The following is a 23,215-nucleotide window of genomic DNA, read 5'->3' on the forward strand; positions in this document are numbered from 1 at the left end:
ACTGCGCTGTGGTACGGTCAAACCACACTGCATTAGTCTGAAGGCACTGTAATGGCACAGTACCCCATTGCATCGATGTACTACAAAACCACTCAACAGCTGCACTGTGCTATACATTTTATTGCACAGACTGCTAAACTCTACATTAAATTTTATATTTGTAGCACTAGAAATTTTTTTAGGATTATAGACTCAATTTTGCTGGTAGTCTTATAAAGAAAATGCTAAGCTGCAATTTCCAAATTAACCTAAATAAGCAAGGACAAAAAAAATAAAAAATAGAAATGAACACGAAGGCCTGAATTCGATTTATTCAAATTACTGTTTGCTAAAGAAAGCCTGCACCATTAATTATATTAAGTATGCATAGGATAAAGGCTTTGATGGACAAAGTGGTAAGAGCACACACAGCTAACCAATGCAAAAATGTATTAATGACATTACTGCTCTCCTAATTGTGATTTACAATCTGTTCTCATGTCTATAATCATGTTTTGTCTCTATATTTGCTACACAGTCTCCCTTTAATGTGCTTGACGGTGCTAATAACTTTTAACATTTCTGCATGAGTACCTAAATCAACTTTTGTTTGCCAGTGCTTAGAATCTACTGCCACATATACAACAATCCACTCATAAATAACTCCTTACTGTAAATAAAACCTTGCTGTAGTCTGTCCTGTAAGAACCAGTTCTTCTCAGTGCTCCATCTTGGTTTTACATAGAAAAGGAAAGAAAAAAAAACAATAGTAGCTTTGCTGGTCCAAACTTGCTGCTTTCTTTGTACCTCCAGTTGCCATCAAGTGCTCACCCAGGAACACATCACTGCCTAGATTAAGCCTTTATTGGGGTTAGACACATTGTAGTAGGAAGTGGACAGGCGAGATTTAATGTTGTGAAGACCTTACCTACACATCCTAATCCTAAATCAGCCAATCAGTGCGGTTTGTACACCATGAATACCTGCATTGGTGAAGTTCTGATCAGGCTAAAAGGAGCTGGGGCTGTCCACATCTACAAGCATGTATACGCAAATGCAGTAGTTACCTGCAGTTATGGACAGATGTACAGTCCTGGACGCAGTGCGGTTGATTTACTAAAACTGGAGAGTGGAAAATCTGGTGCATCTTTGCATAGAAACAAATCAGCTTCCAGGATTTTTTTGCAAAGCTAAAAGCTGGTAATAGCTTCTTTCCTGCAACACAGCCATTGTGTTTTCCCTGGGGGGGGGGGGGGTGCGTGGTGAGCCATTCCTGCCAGGAGAACACAGTGATTACTGCTAGCGGCTATAGTAGCCGCTAGCAACAATGGCATGCAACATCCGACAGGCTGGTTGTACCCAAGTTGATCGATCAACTTGGCTACATTCAGTCTGCCCATATATGTTTCAAATCTCCGCCAGTTCCTGCCGACCAGGAATGGAACAGTCTAGACTGGCTTAATTGAACAAGCTGAAGTTGGAAGCTGATTGCCCATCATGCACAACTGCACCAGATTGGGCACTCTCTAGTTTTAGAAAACCCCAATCTGTCTGTGTGCAGGGTTGGACATCCCTCCCTAAACAAAAAAAGGAACACTGCCCTTCAAAAAAATGAACAGGCACCAGCCTGCACTCTAAAACTGATCTTTTTAATGTGCATGTTGGTGTGGACAGTGTTAAGCTGAACTGTTGCCACATGTTGTTTCTGTCTTTTGCAGCAGTGTGCCTTTTTTTTTTTTACAAATGCCTCACTCATACTTCAGCTAACTCTTCCCACTATGTGCCTCGGAAGTGCTGTAGATCACAAAAGTTGTTGCTTTACCGCTGGGTTGTGAGCCAACTGCATTCTCAGTGCCCAAGCTAACATATACCACCTTTTCTTTTTTTTCCTCATCGCACCCCCTGCGACCCACATAAGTGCAAGTAGCAGACCTCATTGTAGAAAAATCCATTATACCTGCTGGATAACCTTGTTCTAAAGTGGTAGCGCTCTGTGTCACTATTGGGTGACATGTAGATGCTGTTTAAATATTTTCACTGACCAACAAGGACTAGGAAGAAGATGGAGTTCTCCTGGTCATATGGTTACTATCTTAACTTGTCAATTTTGGAGGGTAATTGAAGACAAATTTGCCAATTAAAAAATAAAATTAGAAGATAATATGGGTGTTGATGCATGTGTTTGTATAGCTAAGGTTACCAATTAAAATGTTTTATTGTTGTATTAAAGGAAATGGAATTCCTTTTGGGGCGGTATTTGGTGGGACAGACATCAATGAAGATGTGAAAAATGAAGATAAATACAGGGTTATGGGAGCTGTCCTTGAAGATGCCAGGTAATTAAAGTTTTTTGTATTGCTCACTCAGCCCAATGGCTATGCTTCATGTTCAAGTAGAACATGCCATGCAGACTTTCGTTACACGAAGAATAAGCTGTGACAGATAAATTTCCCATTCTATGTGAAATGTCAAGTTCACTGCTGGTGGCGACATTGTTCACCTAGTCACTTGTGTTTGTCCCCATTCTGGTTTGTCAGTGCATTGATTTTACATTTATTATTCTTTAATTAAAAGTTAAAGCTGCTTACAATTCCCCTCTTTGACAGCAGACCAGATTACAATACTGGAGGCAGACTTCACTGAAGATGATGTCTGTGAGGCTATTGCTTCTCTAGCTCCTGGCAAAGCGTCAGGCCCAGATATCCTTCCATTGGAGGTGTACAGCCGCTATGTAGACATTGTGGCACCATTTTTGGTCCAGGTGTATTCAAGGGCCTTTCAGGAGGAGAGACTGCCATTGTCAATGTATTCTGCCACAGTTGTACTTATACCTAAACCAGATAGGGACTTAACTGAATGTGCATCCTATCGCCCCATATCATTACTGTACATAGATTATAAAAAGTTTGGCCAAATGTCTGAATCCAGTGTTCCTTATGCATCATTAACCTTGATCAAATCGGCTTCATGCCGGGGAAATCCACCTCCATCAATCTCCATAGGACCCAAATCATTGCACAACTTAAGGACCACTTACTTGACACATGTGTGCTGACCTCCCTGGACACAGCTAAAGCTTTTGATTCTATTAAATGACCATTCCTACAAGTTGCCCTGCGAGCTTTTGGCTTTGGAGAGAAATTTTGTAAAATATATGCCAACCCTACATCATATCTTTTAGTTAATGGTCTATGGTCTCCCTCCATACAGCTACACAGGGGCAAACGCCGGGGCTGCCCTCTTTCCCCGCTCCTATTTGGGGTGGCAATTGAGGCCTTGGCATTTAGACTTCGGCAGTCTCCCTCTCTCACAGGCATCACATTGGGCAATAGGACTGATCTAGTTGGACTGTATGCAGATGACTTATTTTTTATTTGAATGATGCTCAGACTTCCTTACAAGTGGCCATGCGTATAACTTTTGGATCCTACTCGGGTCTCCAGATCAATTGGCAAAAATCTGCTTTAATGCCTTTAAATGCACACACTCTTCACTCTGGAGTAACGCCAAGTCTCTTCTTTCAAATACCTAGGAATTGTCGTTACTGTTGTGGCTAATGAGGCCTTAAAAGTTAATCTAGACCCACTAATGAAAACAATTTAAACTAAGGTGGCTACATGGGCTAAGCTTCCGCTATCTGTAGCTGGTAGAATTAAACTACTAAAAATTATACTTTTGCCTAAATGCCTTTTTCTCTTACGTCCTCCGACAGTCGCCGCCTCTTCATATTCGTCACATATGGGGTATTAGACTTTGCTCCGAAGGAGTAGCTAGGCAACAGAATATGTTAACATTAAAGCTTTTAACATATCCCACCCTCAAGGGGTGGTCCCCTCAGTCAATACCCTCCTACTTCCTGCAACCATATCTCAGTTTTAATGTCTAGCTTGTCAGGAGTGGCTGGCTTTTTCTGTGCTGGGGCTTTCTGCCCCAGACTCTTTCTTCTTTTTGAAATTTTGTTTGAGTTTTCTCTCTACCTTTACTTAGCTGTTATTTTTGTCAGCGTTAGTTCTTCTGATGAAGAGGATCATGCGGGCTGGGTCTCGGGCTGATCCCCCTGGTCGCAGGTCGTGGGTCAGTGGCTTCCCAGCCTGCCATCGAGCGTTCAGCCAGGTAACGCTCCTGGCACAGTGAACGACCCATCCCTGTTCGGTGCAGGGATGATTGGTGAGGTGGCTACCTCACTGGACGCTGTGCGGTTTCTTAACCCCCATTTTGTGCGTCTTGAATTGCGACTCTCCCTGCCTCATGTGCAGCGGCTTGTTCGCCTGTGCGGGTCCCCCACGCCATTGAGAGGTAAGTGTATCTATGTGGGGACCTGTCTGTCTGGGGGGGTGTCAGTCTGGGACTGTGTAACCTGCCTCTATTCACACTGCTTGTCTCCCTATCTCTCGGCTGCATGCTGTGGGCTGCAAGGGGGGGGGGGGGAGCTGTGTGACACTGTGTGTGTCAGCCTGGTCAGTGTGAGAAGCTGTGTGCTGTGGGGCATGTTTTTTTGGCATGTTTGGGCATATACAGCGATCGCTGCGGCGATCTGACATGTATTCTTATACAGGGATGTCACGTGTGCATTACTGCACTGTGGAGCGGCGGTTTCGGCGCCAAACGGCGCCATTTTGCCTACACTCGCTCCGGCCGCATGTTTTTTAAATCAAAACAACTTTATTGCGTACTGAAACACAACAGGAGATATACAACAAGAAAAGGCTGCGAGATAGCCAACATAGAACAAACCAGTCCATAAATCTTGACAGTCAATGCCAGTTCACGAGAATACAGAGCAATTAGTAGAACAATGTACACAGATATGCGATAATTGAAACACAATGCATTAGGAATTACGATGTACAAGTAGTGGAAGAATTTAGCCATTTATCCCACACTTTATGGTATTTCCCCGGGCAACCCCTATTAACATAAATAAGTTTTTTATAGGGGAGAGTGCTATTGATCTCGCTAATCCACGCCGCCAAGGTAGGCACCGCCTGTTGGATCCAATTTCTGGCCAGCAATTTACGGGCCTGAAACAGGGTCTCCTGCAAGAACTGGGCCACATGCTTGTTAATCTCAACATCTGGAAGGAGTCCCAGTAAACACAATCTAGGGTCGAGTGTCACAGGCGCGCCCATCTGGTCGTGGAGGAACTGGACCACTTGGGCCCAGAACCCGCGCACTCGCGGACACTGCCACAGCAGATGGTCGAATGTGCCAGTCGACAGCAGACACTTGGGGCAATGGGACGCCTGGGTGGGACGAAATTTAGCCATACGTACAGGGGTAAGGTATGTACGGTGAAGGATACATACATGGGTAAAGCGATCCGACATTTTAGGGGAAGCACACTTAGCGCCCATCAGTACATCCTCCCAATCCTCATCCAGTATCTCTCCCAACAAAGGTTCCCATTTGGGTTTCAACGCATACGCGATCTTGGTGGCCGCGGGCGTAAGCAACATCTCGTACAGAAGGGCAATCAGCTTACAGTGGTCCGCGCCCATGAGGACCCTAGTCAAGTCCAAGGGTTCCACCATCGGACAGTCCACCGGGAACTGGGCCCGCAGCGCGTGAGCGAGCTGCATGTATCGGAAATACATATAAGATGGGAGGGCAAACTCCTGCTTAAGTTGGCTGTATGACTTCACTGCTCCCCGGTGCAATACATGGGAGAGCAGGAAGACACCCCTAGAGATCCAGACACTGGGATCAGGTATCTGTAAAAGTTCTGGTAGAAGTTTATTAAACCACAGCGGCGTATCAGCGTGTAAGGCCTCGCAGCCCATCTTCTGCATCGCCAGATCCCAGACACGTCTATAATTATGCAAGAGACTCCCACGTGGGGAGGACCCGTGGGATCCCTTCACCCCCCGAAGGAGGTCACAGAATGGGTGGGGAACCGGGAAACCAGAGTCCGCACAGACCAAGAGACGGCACCTCAGATTGTCCTGTTTGTCCAAGTGGTAGAAATGGGAAAGCTGAGCCGCCAAGTAGTACAGGGGAAGATCGGGGACCGCGAGACCGCCCAACGAGATCGGGAGGCGGATCGTACGCGACGACAATTTGCGCCTCGCCGATCCCCAGATAAACGAGTTCCAGAGGGCCTCGAGGACCTTAAAGTAGCGGAGTGGTATATAGACCGGGCAATGCCACATAACGTACAAAATTTTAGGGAGTAGAATCATCTTGAGGAGACCTATCCGCCCCATCACCCCCAGCGGGAGCTTAGCCCACGCCTGGAGTTTAGCCTTGAACAGGGATATAACCGGTTCAATATTGAGGGAAACGTAGTCCGAAAGATCCCGAGATATATGTATACCCAGGTATTTAATCACGCTGACACGTCGAAGGGGCAAGGAGGCCTGGGCAAAGGTAGGGGGAGAGGCATCCATGGGGAGAATCTGGGACTTGTCCCAATTGATACGTAGACCAGAGAACTTACCAAAGTGCTCGATGACCTGCAGAGCCGAAGCCAGGGAAGGACCAGCATCCGATAAATACAAAAGCATATCGTCAGCATACAGGCTAACCTTCTCCACCAGTGGACCAGCACGAAGCCCCTCAATACCCGGATGGGATCGAAGAGCCGCCGCCAACGGTTCCACCGCCAAGGCATAGAGTAGAGGGGAGATAGGGCACCCCTGACGTGTGCCTCTGGAGAGAGGAAACACGTCCGAGGTCCAGCCATTCGCCAGAACCCGTGCCCGAGGGGCATCGTAGAGGATAGTCAGCCACCTGATGAATCGCGGACCAAAGCCAAAGATACGCAGACAATGCCATAGATAATTCCATTCGACAGAATCAAAGGCCTTGGCCGCGTCAAGTGAGACCACCACCCGAGCTCCCAACTGGGCATGCGAGGCCTGTAGATTCATAAATAGACGTCTAGTGTTATAGGCAGTGTTTTTTGTAGGCATAAAGCCCGTCTGATCAGGGTGTATCAACGTCAGGATAACCTTATTTAGACGAATGGCCAAAACTTTTGCAAGGATTTTCACATCAGTCTGTAATAGGGAAATGGGCCTGTACGACTCAGGTTGGAGAGGGTCCTTCCCAGGCTTCGGGATCAAAACAACGAGGGCCTCACGCATAGAGTCAGGAAGGGCAGCGTCCTTAAAAATAGATCGATAGAGGGTCACCAACCTAGGAACAAGGGTAGACGAAAATTGTGTATAGAATTCCACAGGGAGCCCGTCTACGCCTGGAGCTTTGCAACGAGCGAAACTAGCTATAGCCGCCTGCACCTCCTCGGCGGAGATAGGGGCCTCAAGGGCCTCCACCTGAACCGCCGATAACTGAGGGAGGGACAGGTCAGCCAGCAGCCCATCCAGCTCGGAGGTCTCGTACGCCACCGTAAAGGAATAGGTGTCACGAAAAAACGACGCAAACATGCTGGCAACCTTGGCAGCGTCAGAAACCAGGGATCCATCCGGACCCGCTAGGGAAATGACCACCGGAGGGCGGGCATCCAGGTGCGCCAAGTGTGCCAAAAGCCTACCCGGGCGTTCTCCCTGTTCAAATATCCGCTGCTTGGCGAAAAATAATTTATGCCTAGCCCTCTCGTAACTAAGCTGTTCGGCCACCCGCGTCTGCAATTTAAGGCTCGCGAGCGCATCCGGAGTCGGTGCAAGAGCATACTGATCCTCCATAGAGGCCAAGTCCTCCAACACCTGGGCGTATGAAGCTCTAGAGTGACGTTTAAAATTGGAGATGGCATGGGAAAGTTTCAGCCTCACATGGGACTTGAACGCATCCCACACCGTCAGGACATCCGAGGTACCGTCATTAGTCGCGAAGAACGAGTCCCATTCAGCGTCTAGAGATTCAGTGTCTGGGATTAGGCCAAGCCAGAATGGATTAAGCCGCCAGTTACTGCGCGGTGGCCTGGACAAAACATCCAGGAGCACCCAGTAAGGGGCGTGGTCAGACAGGATACGCGGGCAAAAGCCCGCTGCCTGTAGCTGAGGAGCAAGCTGTGGGGAAATAAAGATGTAATCAATGCGAGACATGGTGGCATGAGCCGCCGAGAAGCAGGAGTAAGCCCTCTTAGTAGGATACAGGTGGCGCCAGGTGTCAATCAGCGAGAACTGGGACATTACCCGACCGAAACGGGTCAGACCATTCGAAGGCCGGGCCGGGAGAGTTGAACTCACCCTATCCAGCTCGGGGTCAATGGTCATATTAAAATCACCCAGCCATACAACAGGCACAGAAGGATGGCGTGCAATAAAGTCTAAACCGGCCCCAAGGACAGCCCCAGAAAATGGGGGAGGCACATAGTAGGCCAGCAACAGAATAGAAGAACCCGCCAGTGTAGCATGTAGAAGAACATAGCGACCCTGAGGGTCGGTCTCCACCGAACAAATAGCAAAAGGGAGGGACTTAGCAACTAATATTGAGACTCCACGGGAGTAGGAACTGTACGTGGCATGATATGTCCACCCCATCCAGGGCTTCCGTAGAGCGCGAACCAAGGAGCCAGTGGCATGGGTTTCAGTTAGAACAACAATATCTGCAGCTTGGGCTTTCAAAAAAGTAAATAGGGCCGTACGTTTGATTTTGTCCCTAATGCCACGAACATTCCAAACTAGCAATTTCAACGGGGCCATGGAGGTAGGTAAAAAAATGGCACCAGGATAGAAAGGTTCAGTGGAGACCGAGCCTGCAGAGAGGTACAGACTGAGACATGGCAAGAAAACATAGAAAAATGGCAGCATCGCAATATCATAAGGAACAGCACACAATAAACATTCTGTAAATAAACAACCCTAACCCACCCAGCTCTACACCAACCCCAACTTGTGCGAGCATACATCCCCGAACAGAAAAACCCAACAGTACCCACATTGAAACAGAGGGAGCACCAGCTGCAGCGGAGACCCGAAAGGGGCCCGCACACACACAGCCAGGACACCAGACATAGTATAGCAATAAACACAATCAAATTTGCAATCTGGGCACAGCGTAACGAGGGGGCAAACATCCTCTGAAGAGCAAAAGAGTTCCTGTAGTAGTGCCAGCAAGCAGCCCCCACAAGACAGGACATCTGGGGGGCCGAGCCGGCGGAGCAAAACAAAGGGAGAGCATACGGCAGTCTGTAAAAATATTTCCACGGTGCACATGGTGAATAAACGGTGTCCAGAACAGGGGGAGAAGGAAGAACAGGGGGGGGGGGGGACAGAGTGTCACAAAAAGGAGGGCAAATCCGCAGCAGTTCCTCACGTCTTGAGTAGGGATGGATGGAGCAGGGGATCAGGGTCAACAGTGACGGAGGGGCAGTATAAAAAATAGGTGGCTCACAGGGCAAATATGGGCAGTAAGGTGGGCACAGCAGGAAAGGTGACTGCGGACAAAAGTGTACTCACGCACTAGGCAGGTCTCAGTCTATCCAACCATGCCACAGCCTCTTCAGGATCCTCGAAAAAATGCACCCGGTCCTCGCCCACCACACGGAGCCTGGCAGGGAACAACATAGCATATTTCAGGTTTTGGGCGCGCAGTCTCCGCTTGATATCTGTAAACTTGCCTCTGCGACGCTGGACCTCTGCAGAAAATTCCGGGAATGCGAGCACCTGGCTGTTGAGGTGGGGAATGTTGCCCTTATCCCGGGCCAAACGTAAGATGGCATCCCGGTCCCGGTAGTTGAGGAATTTAGCTATGAACACCCTGGCGGGCGCTCCCGGAGGTGGCGACTTGGATGGCACCCGATGAGCCCGTTCAACCACGAAGGATTGGGAGAATGCGTCCCGGCCATAGGTGGTCACCAGGAGATCCTCAAGGAACGTGGCAGGGGAGGCCCCCTCAGCACCCTCAGGCAGGCCCACGAAGCGCAAGTTGTTTCGGCGCATCCGATTCTCAAGATCGTCCTGCTTAGAGAGCAACAAGGATATATGGCGTTCTGCCTGGTCAGAGGAGGCCTGCAGGGGGGGGACCGCATCCTCCACGCGGCCTAAGCGGTGCTCGGTTTCGGACACCCGGTCTCGCAGTTTCTGGAAATCCTGACGGAGGAGGGAAACATCAATTTTAACTTCCTCTATGCGAGCCGTCAGGGTCGCCTGGCAGGTGGATATGGCGTCAAGCACTTGTGCCAGATCAGCCGTGGATGCAGCCGGAGCGGTGGATGAGGCCGCGCCATTTTCCAGCGGGGCCTCCTTGTCCTTGTGCCGGAATTTGTCCAGCTTCGCAGCGGCCTCCGACTTCTGCCGGGGGGGAGACATACCACCGCGGGATCCGGGAGCAGGTAGGGGTCAGGAAGAGATGAGTTCTGGACTCAGCGATGAATCAGGATCGATAATTCAGGATAATGCCGGAGGAGCTCTCGTGCAATGCGACCTACTCCATTGCTCTCCAGGCCACGCCCCCCGGCCGCATGTTTTACATGCATGGCGGCCATTTTCTTGTAGCCTCCATAGGCTTTCATAGAGCGCCCTGGCAGCATCACTTCCTCTTTCCAGGAACACCGATCGAGGCAGCAGCAGCGGCGAGGGTCTCCTCAGGTTTTATCCTTCTGTTCTTGCTATCCATTGCCTGTGTTCAGTTTGCATATTCCCTGTGGGGGTCTCATTGTGCTTGAGTGTGGTGCGGTGGGCTGCGCTTGCCGCACTTGCTTAAAGGGGCAGTTAACCCTTTATTGTCCGGCATTACAGGGGCAATGGATTCTCAGGAGGGCAAATTTCCTACCGCCTTGGTGGAAAGCCAGGGGACCGCTGTTTCCCCCCCAGGGGGGGATTTAGCCACTATTGTGGCTGGCCTTGCTGCTCAGGTACAGATGCTGGTGGCTGCTCAATCTACTAAAAGGCCCAGAGTTGCTCTTTCCTCTGATTCTGAGGGTGAAGGTGATGGGGCTGTTATGGCGGGGGCCTCCTTATCGGGGTCCCGCTCCTCCCTAGATCTAGTGGGGTCCGAGGTGGAGGCTGAAGTTGAGGGGGTTGATAATTCTCCCCCTGGCTCGCCTGAAGAGCTTGCAATCATGGATGAGTTGATTGCTTCCATAAAGCAAACGCTGCGTTTGCAGGATGAAGTGTGTCCCCCCGCCGCCTTGGCGGCTTATGGGACGCAGAGAAAACGCAGGACGCCGCAGGTTTTTCCCTGCAATGATGATTTTCAGCGCGCTGTTAAGGAACAATGGCGCAATCTGCGCAAACCTTTTGCTGTACCAAGTAGATTCAAGCTGCGTTATCCTTTCTCGCCTTCCACTGATGAAAGGTGGTGTGTGCCTCCCCCAGTGGATCACGCAATTGCGGTTTTAAACAAAGCCACTGCGATTCCTGCAGAGGATTCCCCTGTGTTCCGTGATGCCACGGATAGGAGATTGGAGTCTCTTGCCCGTCATACTTATTCTGTTACGGGTTCTATGCTTAAGGCTCTGTTTGCTTCTCTCATGGCGGCCCAGGCGATCGCAAGTTGGACGCAGATGCTTAGGCGCGTCCTAGTGGCCGATTCGGCCTCGCCGGCGACCCTGGATATGGTGGATCAAATACACCAAGGTGTCATGTATCTGTGTGATGCGGACCTGGACCTGGTTCCGTTGGCTGCACGTGTGCACAGCGTGGCGGTGTTGTCTCGCCGCCTGGTTTGGTTAAAATGTTTGTCGGTGGACCAATCTTCACGTAAGACCTTAGCCAATCTGCCTTATGATGGGTCTCGCCTTTTTGGGGAGTCCTTGGATGTGTTGATTAAGGGGATCACCGGAGGTAAGAGCACTCTCTTGCCCCATTTCCCCAAGGCTAAGGGGGCTTCTGGGAAGAAGCATGCTAATTTTCGGCCCCCTCAGATGGTCCTTTCGTGCCTTTCGGCCGCACTACAAGGGCAAGCCGTTCAAAGGTCAAGGCTCTCAGAAGAAGCCCTGGTCTGGGAAACAGAAGTCCGGTCAATCCGGATCTGCAGCCCATAACAGTTCGGCCTGAAGGGGCGCCCTCACCCAGTTTTGGGGTGGGGGGGACGCTTGCTCGGTTTTCTTCAGCCCTGGTTGGCCCGTGTGCGGGACAGATGGGTTCAGGAGATCGTTCGATCTGGTTACAAGATCGAGTTTCTCTCTCGGCCGGAGAGCAGATTTTTTCCCTCAAATCTTCAACTGTCTCCAGAGCGTTTGCGGGACCTGCACCTGGCGGTGCGGGACCTGAAGGCTCAGGGAGTGGTGGTTCCGGTGCCTCATCGGGACAGATTTCGGGGGTTTTATTCCAATCTGTTCACCGTGCCCAGAAAGGAGGGCAAGGTTCGTCCAATTCTGGACTTGAAGGCTCTGAACCGCTCTGTGCGGGTTCGCAAGTTCCGCATGGAATCCCTGCGGTCGGTGGTGGCTGCCCTGGTTCCGGGGGAATTCATGGCCTCCATCGATTTGAAGGATGCGTATCTTCACATCCCCATTTTCGAGGGTCTCCAGAGGTTCCTTCGATTTGCCATTGCGGAGGATCACTACCAGTTCGTGGCGTTGCCTTTTGGTCTCGCCTCGGCTCCGCGGGTCTTCACCAAGGTGCTTGCACCAGTTCTGGCATTATTGAGGGCCCAGGGCATTTCTGTCCTGGGGTATCTGGACGACATTCTGGTTCGGTCTGCGACCAGCCAGGGTCTGGAGAAGGACCTGTCTGTCACGATGCAAACTCTGCAGGAGTTTGGTTGGACGATAAATTTTCCAAAGTCGACACTGAGTCCGTCGGTTCGTCTTCCCTACCTGGGAATGATTCTGGACTCGGTGCAGGCGAAGGTCTTCCTGCCGGAAGACAAACTCAGGACTCTCCAGGAGGAAGTCAGGTCCCTCAGAGACGTTCCGCACTCGTCTCTGCGGACGTGCATGAGATGTCTGGGATTGATGGTCTCGGCCTTCGAGGCGATTCCCTTCGCCCAGTTTCACACGCGGGGTCTCCAAGCGGAGATCCTGTCCAGGTGGGACGGGCGACCTCAATCTCTGGATCTTCAAATCTCGTTGAGTCATCGCACCAGAAGAAACCTTCTGTGGTGGCTCCAGTCCCCGTTGGTGTCCGGGGGCAAGTCGTTTCGTCCTGTCTCGTGGACGGTGATCACCACGGATGCCAGCCTGTCGGGCTGGGGTGGTGTTCTGGGCGTTCTGTCCGCCCAGGGAACTTGGTCGAAGGGGGAGTCTTCCCTTCTGATCAACATTCTGGAATTGCGTGCGATAAGTCTCTGTCTTCATCGCTGGACGGACCGGCTGCAGGGCTGCCCGGTTCGGGTGCAGACGGACAATGCCACGGCGGTGGCCTACATCAACCACCAAGGGGGCACCAGGAGTGCCCGAGCGGCTCGAGAAGTGGCCGACATTCTGTCTTGGGCCGAGACTCATGTCCCGGCGATAACGGCGGTTCACATTCCGGGGGTGGAGAACTGGCAGGCGGACTATCTGAGTCGCCAGACCCTGGATCAGGGGGAATGGTCTCTCCACCCGGCTGTCTTCCAGATGTTGTGCGCGAAGTGGGGTCTTCCAGATGTGGACCTGTTCGCGTCTCGTCTCAACAACAAGGTGAAAAGGTTCGTGGCAAGGACGCGCGACCCTCGGGCAGACGCGTCGGACGCGTTAGTGGCCCCGTGGCATCAGTACAGGCTGATGTACGCGTTTCCACCGATTCAGTTGCTGTCCAGGTTCCTTCGCAGGTTACACTCGGAACGCAGCACGGTGATTCTTGTGGCACCGGACTGGCCTCGCCGGTCCTGGTGCGCAGACCTCGTGAATCTGGCGGTCGACGCCCCATGGCGTCTGCCTCTTCGAGACGATCTACTGTCTCAAGGACCGATATACCATCCTGCTTTACAGTCGCTGGCTTTGACGGCCTGGCTGTTGAGACCGAGGTCCTGAAGGAGAAGGGTCTCTCTCCAGAGGTCGTTCATACTTTGATCAACGCGAGGAAGTCTTCCTCGGGGAAAGGTTTATTACCGTACTTGGAAGGCCTATTTTGCCTGGTGTGAGTCCAGGGGGTTTTCACCCCGCACGTACTCGGTTTCCCGTGTGCTGTCTTTCCTTCAAACGGGTGTTGATCAGCGTTTGGCGCTGGCTACGATAAAGGGTCAGGTGTCTGCACTGGCCGTTCTGTTTCAACGTCCCGTGGCTTCCAACTCCTTGGTTGTCACTTTTGTTCAGGGTGTGCGGCATCTGGTTCCTCCTAGGAGGGATCCTTTGCCCCCTTGGGACTTGAATCTCGTTCTGTCTGTGTTGCAACGTGCTCCTTTTGAACAGATCAGGGAGATCTCGTTGTCTATGTTGTCCAAAAAGGTCGCCTTTTTGGTGGCGATCACTTCGGCTCGCAGAGTGTCGGAGCTGGCAGCTTTGTCCTGCAAGTCTCCGTACCTGGTTGTTCATTTGGATAAGGTGGTCTTGCGACCTAATCCTTCTTTTCTTCCGAAACGAGTTTCGGAATTCCATCTTAATGAGGATATTGTCTTACCTTCGCTGTGCGCGAAGCCTAAACATCCAAAGGAGGTGAGATTGCGTTCTCTGGATGTTGTTCGGGCGATAAGGGTTTACCTTAAATCGACTGAGTCTTTTCGAAAGACGGACTCCTTGTTTGTTCTTCCAGAGGGTCCTCGGAAGGGCATGGCGGCTTCGGCCTCTACCATCGCCAAATGGATCAGGCAGACCATTGAACAGGCCTATGCCTTGCAGGGGAAGGTTCCCCCTGTGCCTGTGAAGGCGCACTCTACTAGATCTTTGAGTACGTCTTGGGCCTGTCGTCATGGGGCTTCTGTAGCCCAGGTGTGTAAGGCGGCGACCTGGTCGACCGTACACACGTTCACAAGATTCTACAAAGTAGATGTTCAGGCATCGGCGGATGCTTCCTTTGGCCGCAAGGTTCTTAGTGCGGCAATTCCCTAGGGTCCCTTGTTGGGGACCTCTGGCTGTTGGGATAAGTTTTGTATCCCCTGGTTTTTTTGTCTTTTCCTGGGTTGTTGCTCCTGTTGAGCACTTGTTTTTTCCTGTTGCCCAGCTGGTTTCCTTCCTTTGGTAAGGTTCCTTTCTTTGATGCGGAGACTGCGTTGCCTTTTCGGCGCGGATGCGTTTCCCACCCCTCATATTTGCACTGCTTTGGGACGTCCCCATATGTGACGAATATGAAGATGCGGCGACTGTCGGAGGACGTAAGAGAAAACGGAATTTTTGTAAAATCTTACCTGTAAAATTCCTTTCTCTGAGTCCTCCGACAGTCGCCGCCCCCGCCCCTCTTTTGGGGTTTGGTTGTATACTCTACTGCTATTCCACTAAAACTGAGATATGGTTGCAGGAAGTAGGAGGGTATTGACTGAGGGGACCACCCCTTGAGGGTGGGATATGTTAAAAGCTTTAATGTTAACATATTCTGTTGCCTAGCTACTCCTTCGGAGCAAAGTCTAATACCCCATATGTGACGAATATGAAGAGGCGGCGACTGTCGGAGGACTCAGAGAAAGGGATTTTACAGGTAAGATTTTACAAAAATTCCGTTATATTATGTCGCATATGCCGGGCCCAAAATACCCAAATCCTTCTTAAAAACCCTAGATGCTTTATTAACTACCTTCATCTGGGGCAAGAATAGACATACAGTGGGTACGGAAAGTATTCAGACCCCCTTAAATTTTTCACTCTTTGTTATATTGCAGCCATTTGCTAAAATCATTTAAGTTCATTCTTCTTCCTCATGAATGTACACATAGCACCCCATACTGACAGAAAAACACAGAATTGTTGACATTGTTGCAGATTTATTAAAAAAGAAAAACTGAAATATCACATGGTCCTAAGTATTCAGACCCTTTGCTCAGTATTTAGTAGAAGCCCCCTTTTGATCTAATACAGCCAGGAGTCTTTTTGGGAAAGATGCAACAAGTCTTTCACACCTGGATTTGGGGATCCTCTGCCATTCCTCCTTGCAGATCCTCTCCAGTTCTGTCAGGTTTGATGGTAAACGCTGGTGGACAGCCATTTTTAGGTCTCTCCAGAGATGCTCAATTGGGTATAAGTCAGGGCTCTGGCTGGGCCATTCAAGAACAGTCACAGAGTTGTTGTGAAGCCACTCCTTCGTTATTTTAGCTGTGTGCTTAGGGTCATTGTCTTGTTGGAAGGTAAACCTTCGGCCCAGTCTGAGGTCCAGAGCACTCTGGAGAAGGTTTTTGTCCAGGATATCCCTGTACTTGGCCGCATTCATCTTTCCCTCGATTGCAACCAGTCGTCCTGTCCCTGCAGCTGAAAAACACCCCCACAGCATGATGCTGCCATCACCATGCTTCACTGTTGGGACTGTATTGGACAGGTGATGAGCAGTGCCTGGTTTTCTCCACACATACCGCTTAGAATTAAGGCCAAAAAGTTCTATTTTGGTTTCATCAGACCAGAGAATCTTATTTCTCACCATCTTGGAGTCCTTCAGGTGTTTTTTAGCAAACTCCATGCGGGCTTTCATGTGTCTTACACTGAGGAGAGGCTTCCGTTGGGCCACTCTGCCATAATGCCCCAACTGGTGGAGGGCTGCAGTGATGGTTGACTTTCTAAAACTTTCTCCCATCTCCTGACTGCATCTCTGGAGCTCAGCCACAGTGATCTTTGGGTTCTTCTTTACCTCTCTCACCAAGGCTCTTCTCCCCCGATAGCTCAGTTTGGCCGGACGGCCAGCTCTAGGAAGGGTTCTGGTTGTCCCAAACGTCTTCCATTTGAGGATTATGGAGGCCACTGTGCTCTTAGGAACCTTAAGTGCAGCAGAAATCTTTTTGTAACCTTGGCCAGATCTGTGCCTTGCCACAATTCTGTCTCTGAGCTCTTCAGGCAGTTCCTTTGACCTCATGATTCTCATTTGCTCTGACATGCATTGTGATCTGGAAGGTCTTATATAGACAGGTGTGTGGCTTTCCTAATCAAGTCCAATCAGTATAATCAAACACAGCTGGACTCAAATGAAGGTGTAGAACCATCTCAAGGATGATCAGAAGAAATGGAAAGCACCTGAGTTAAATATATGAGTGTCACAGCAAAGGGTCTGAATACTTAGGACCATGTGATATTTCAGTTTTTCTTTTTAAATAAATCTGCAACAATGTCAACAATTCTGTGTTTTTCTGTCAGTATGGGGTGCTATGTGTACATTCATGAGGAAGAAGAATGAACTTAAAGGATTTTAGCAAATGGCTGCAATATAACAAAGAGTGAAAAATTTAAGGGGGTCTGAATACTTTCCGTACCCACTGTAAGTTAAAACTATCAACCCTGCAAAGACCAAAAGCTGAAGCTTGCATGGCACTTCCTACCTTACGCTTGTATTACCTTGCTGGCCAACTTCGACATCTGTCAGACTGGATAGTTCCCGTCACGCCATTAATGGTAGAATCCCATTTTGCATACATACCAAATGTTAAACACCTTTTGATAGCCTTGGAGATGCCTGTAATACTCCCCTTTATGAGAAACATACCAATTTTGACCTTGGCTCGTACAGTGTGGCGAGAGGCTAAATAAATTAACAAATTTACAGATACTAATGAAGATATCCCGCTGTGGCAAAATCCAATGTTCCCACATTTAGGACAATACTCAGACTATCGCTTTTAGGAAAGCAAAGGGGTAAGAACTCCAGCTGCAGTAAATGACAATAATGTTTTATGTTCGTTTGCAGGTTTACAGGGTCAATTTGAGTTAGAACGCACAGCCTTTTATAGATATCTACAACTTCACCTTGCACTCTTTGCACAATTTGGAAAATCAGGTAGTAGGTTTGCTACCTACCCTGTGATAGGGATCCTAAAATCACAAGGCTCTAAGGGTCCGATCTATTCCCACCTGGTACATGCTACCTTGATGGCTAACCCACTGGTGGTCTGAGATAAGTGGCAGGCACTCATTCCTAACCTTTCGGATGATGTTTGGGAGGAAGCGTGCTCTTCCCACTTGTTTGTGTCACCCGCAATCAATAATAAGCTGACCCAACTGTATATGTTTCATCAATCTTACTTAAAGCTGAAGTAAACCAATCAATTTGATAGTTTCTAAAAAACAGTTAACATTCCCAGCATGCCGGAAATGCTAGCTGTTACATTGGTTGTGTTCTCAACCAAACTGTCAAACCATCCAATGGCAAGTGTCATAACAGATCACATGTGCAGCATTATGGCAGTTGCAGATTAAACAGAGGCCAAGATGGCAGCTTCCTTGGCTGAAAATGATAGGAGGGTTTACTTCCACTTTAACACCAATTAGACTGCACGCTATGCATCGTATACCATCATCAAGTTGTGAAATATGCAAATACCCTAGAGCTGACTTTGTTCATGTAATATGGCAGTGCCCAATTATTGCTAGATTCTAGCAAAAGGTGGTAGAGGTTCTATCTACAGTATTGTCTATACAAGTACCCCTAATACCAGAGGTGTCTCCTGTGTATGCTTGATGAGGAGACCTGGCCCTGATACATGAGAACACTATTAAGAGAAATGCTTTTTCTGGCTAGGAAATCCATAGCTCTTAAATGGATTCAGCCCACCCTCCTTCAGTTCATGAATGGATTTAATCGGTCAATCAAATTCTGCCCTATGAGAAGTTGGTGTTTGAACACAGGGGATATCCAAAAAATACAACAAAATTTGGGACCTATGGACCTCTTTAACTTTGACTATATAGATTTATAGTAAAACCTTGGATTGTGAGTAAAATTTGTTCCGGGAACATGCTTGTAATCCAAAGCACTCGTATATCAAAGTGAATTTCCCCATAAGAAATAATGGAAACTCAGATGATTCGTTTCACAACCATTTATTTATAAGTCCCTCAGTTTATAGTCCATATAAAAGGATTATAGCAATGTGATAGGTTGTGTAACAATAAAATGTCCATCCACAAATGGCGCCTCCACAAGGGGATTAGAAGCAAAATCCAGCAGGAGATACAGAGTATAAAAGAGAAGAGAGGTGCCTCTAAGTGTAGCAATATGGTTACATTTCATGAAGGTTCAGCATTTAGCAACTCACATGGTTGATGATTTTGAATTAAAGTATGCAGGCATCCGGGTAAAGCTGTCCACATAGTCCATCCTCCTCACTGCCGGCTGTCAGTCTGCAATCGTGACCGGGAAGACTACCCTGCAGTAGAGCGATCTGAAAGCGAGGCTTGAAGTGCTCGTGGAGTGCAGTGTGGAAGGGATGATGTTGATGGTGGTGTGGAGGATGGTCTATGTGGACAGCTTTACCCTGGATGCCTGCATACTTAGATGTGCCGGTTTTAATCATCAACTGTGTGAGTTGATAAATGATGAGCCTTCAGTAAATGTAACCATATTGCTACACTTAGAGGCGCCTCTCTACTCTTTTATACTCAGTTGTGAAGCTACTTGTAGATCAAGACATCGCTTGTTTATCAAGTCAAAATGTATTGACCACTTGCCGACCGCCGCAAGTACATATACTGCGGCGGTCAGCCCCGGCCAGGCAAAGGGATGTACCGGTACGTCACTAGCCTGTCACTGGCTTGTGAGCCAATAGCGGGCGAGCGCGCGCCCTGGCTCGTTCCCTAACAAGTCAGTGCGTGTGACCGGCGGACCCGATGTCCGCCGGTCACTCGCGATCGTTCGCCGGGAAGGGAGAAAGGCAGGCAGCTAATGTAAACAAGCCCCCTGTCATCCTCCCCTGTGTAAAAATGGAGATCAGACGGTTCTACTATGTAGGACCGTTGATCTCTGTTTTTACACTAGTAGCCATGTCCAATCACAGTTAGAAACACGCCCCTAGGACACACTTAACCCCTCCCTCTCCAATACAGTTAACCCCTTCCCTGCCATTGTCATTTTTACAGTAACAGTGCATATGTATAGCACTGATTACTGCAGTAATGTCACTGGTAACCCCAAAAGTGTCAAAAATGTCAGTCAAGGGTCCGATCTGTCCGCCGCAATGTTGCAGTCCCGCAAAAAAAATCGCAGATCGCCGCCATTACTCGTTAAAAAAACCCCACCAAAAATGACAAAAATCTTTCCCTTTGTTAGTAAACGCGATAACTTTTGCGCAAACCAATCAAAATACGCTTTTTGGGTTTTTTTTTTTTTTACCAAACATATGTAGCATTAAACAAATTGGCCGAAAATGTTAAAAAATTTAGATTTTTATATTTTTTTTGGGGAATTTCATATAAAAAAATGTGAAAAATATTGTTATTTTTGCAAAATTTACGCTTTTTTTGTTTATAGCGCATGATCAAAAAGTCGCACAGGTGATCAAATACCACCAAAAGAAAGCTCTGTTTGTGGGAAAAAAAGACGTCAAATTCGTTTAGGTACAGCGTCGCACGACAGCGCAATTGTCCGTTAAAGTCACGCAGTAAAAAATCGCAAAAAAAACCCTGGTCAGGAAGGGGGTAAAATCTTCGGGGCTTAAGTGGTTAAAAACATTTTGCTTGTCTTGCAAAACGCTCTCAAACCAAGTTTCTCTCAATCCAAGGTTTTACTCTTACTTGATACAACCTACAATTTTTCTTGTTCAATACTTGCCGTTATACTAGTTCCAACTATACAGTAGTTACTTTATGTCATGTATGCACTTATTGTTGCACCTGACCTATTTTAAGTTTGATTGGTCTCTTTGATTTTTGAGACACAATGTTTTCACTACATTGCCTTGTTATTTTAATACCTTGTATAGAAATAATGCATTGTTTGATTTTGTATACTGAATTGTTTATCTCTTGCAATAAAAGGTTTAAAAAAAAAAGTTAAAGCTGCACTCTAGGCAAATGACTAAATACACAAATGAGGGACATATAGGGGAATTGTTTTACTTACTAGAGGATTTGTATTTCCGTTAATCCAATCCTGAGATTTGCAACACAGCACAGCCAGTCTGGACACCTGACTATTAAAGTGGTTGAAAACCTCATTCATGAAATATGAACAAAGCATATCCCTATATAGTATGTACTTGTCTCAATTAGGAGCTCATTTCTGTCTGCTGCTTCATTACTCTGCTATCAGCATGAATCACTTCCGACAAGTTTTCCTGACACCAAGAGAAAAATGGTGACAGAGTAGGGATCGCCAACTGATTGATAGCCTCAGCTCTGTTCCTGTGTGGAGGGGGTGTGTCTCTTCCCTCCAATCAGGTCTCAGAGCTCTTCTCACTGAGCCCTGAAGTGTGTAATTTCATCAGTCCACCCCCTTTCTTTTTACTCTCAGACAAGCTTTAAATCACTTGAGGCCAGTCACTTCACTGGGCATATGTAAGGGTTTACAACCACTTTAAACTACACAGCTAAGTAACCTCCGAACCCATACTTTGTGATTGGACAGTGCAGCAGCAGCAAAAGACTAATAAGGCCTTCCCTCTGCTCTCCCCTTCTGTCAGCATCATTTTTGTAAGGACATGTGAATGCAGAACACCTGACTGGCCCCAAGTACTGCCTTTTCTCTCCTACAGAGTGCTGTTGATATGGTGATTACAGGAGACTGAATTAAAACAGTATTAAACCCAAAAGCAAACATGTTTTATTGCAGCCTACCAATTGTTAGATGTAATGGCTTCATTCGTTTTCTTTTTTAGAATTTTTCTTTATTTTTATCTGGTGATCCTGCCAATAGGTCTGTTGTTTTTCAGCAGAATGAGCTCTCTTACAGATGTATCAGTTAAGAGTGTTGAGATAAACCAGTTAGCACTGACAGGGGTGCTTACAATGGCCAGCTTTATTCATGCAAAAAACTTTATCCTAAAAGGAAAAAAACTGTTGCTCTAACTGCTTTTGTAACTGCAGTGAGCTGGAGTTTGGCCTCAGTGTGTTAATGTATCTAAATCTGCTAGTACATGTAACACTTCCCCCTGACTGACAATGTCGCTGTCCAAATGTGCCCCCTGTGCGCCTTCATCCAGAGTGGGGACACTCTAATACTGAATGTATGTTACTGGCTAGATAACCAAGAAAACAAATGCAGCCACCAGATCTAAGAATTGGTAGGTTGCAATATATTATATTTTTTGTTTAAGACCCCGTTCACACTGGGGCGACTTGTCTGCCATAGAGTAGCACAGGACCCGTTCTAATAGGAGCGACACAAGTCGCTGCGACTTAGAAAAAGGGTCCTGTACTACTTTGGGGCGACCTGGAGCGACCTGCATTGACTTCAATGATATGAAGTCCATGCAAGTCGCCCGAGGTCGCGGTGCGCGCTGTGTACCGCGACTTCACAGGTTGCCCCGGGAAGTCGGGTCGCCTGTATGTGAACCGGCTCTTAGGGTTTTTTTTCTCAAATATAATTTTATTGAATGAACAATTGAAAAATGATGGCAGCAGTACAGTCTCCAGCTCAGTCAAAATACAATACAACATACAGATTTAAAAGCATAGAAGTATTACATCCATAGAAACATATTAAATCATAACCATTAACAGATACACACCTTGCATGAATATGCCCATAACCTCACACTCCATTACCAAGGGTAACCTTTAAAACCAATTCATAATTACCTTCTACCAATGACCAGCTGGTCCATAGTCAAGTCCACTGGTGCTAGACCAGGTGTGTCTAACCAAGGTGCCCATCGTTTATTGAATTTATTATAGCAGCCTCTGTGCTGAAAAATATATTTTTCTAATCGGAGGGTATCCCACAATTGAAATAACCATTCCTTTGAGGTAGAGTAGTCTGCAGAAATCCAATGGCGAAGTGGTGTTAGGTTTAATACTGTTTTAAGTCAAATGCTGGTCTTTACAGGTAGTAGTTGCATTTAAAAATACGACGATTTATATGAATAAATAACTGTATTCAATTGTGTTGTTTAAATATCTGACTAGGGTTCAGCTTTAACCGGTTCCGGACCGCCCACCGCATATATACTGCGGCAGGCTGGCCCTCCTGTGCGAAACACTGTAGGGCTACATTGGTTGCTCGCCGGCTGCTAGGGGGCGAGCGTGCACCGCCGCCGGCACGCTCTTGCCCCTACTCGGCAGCGGGGACTTCGATGCACGGGGCCGTCTGACACCCTCGATCGCTCCCCGCTGAGAGAGAACGGTCAGCTCTTGTAAACACAGCTGACCGTTCTTCTCTCTGGAATGATCAGAGCTCCTGTGATCCTTCTATATAGGATCGCAGGTCTCTATGGTCATTCCATAAGCCCCCATACAGTTAGAATTACTCCCCTAGGCTCACATTTAACCTATTAAAGAGGAAGTAAACCCTCCTCTGCAACTTGTACCTATAGGTAAGTCTATGAGAAGGCTTACCTATAGGTACTGTAAATATCTCCTAAACATGTACCGTTTAGGAGATATTTACTTTGCATGGAGCCAGTGACA

At 48.0% G+C, this 23,215-nt stretch overlaps 1 protein-coding gene across 2 annotated transcripts in view; it reads left to right on the forward strand.

The window, feature by feature from the left end:
* Positions 1–23,215, forward strand: part of GLT1D1 (glycosyltransferase 1 domain containing 1) — a 270,809-nt gene that overhangs the window by 42,542 nt on the left and 205,052 nt on the right. For both annotated transcript variants that reach the window (XM_082244140.1, XM_082244141.1), the window contains exon 3: positions 2,210–2,315. In XM_082244140.1, coding sequence (XP_082100266.1) covers positions 2,210–2,315 — 106 coding nt within the window. The remainder of the gene's footprint in view (positions 1–2,209; positions 2,316–23,215) is intronic.

The sequence above is a fragment of the Pelophylax lessonae genome (genome assembly GCF_965119305.1).
Source record: "Pelophylax lessonae genome assembly, chromosome: 1".
NCBI classification, from domain to species: Eukaryota; Metazoa; Chordata; class Amphibia; order Anura; family Ranidae; genus Pelophylax; species Pelophylax lessonae.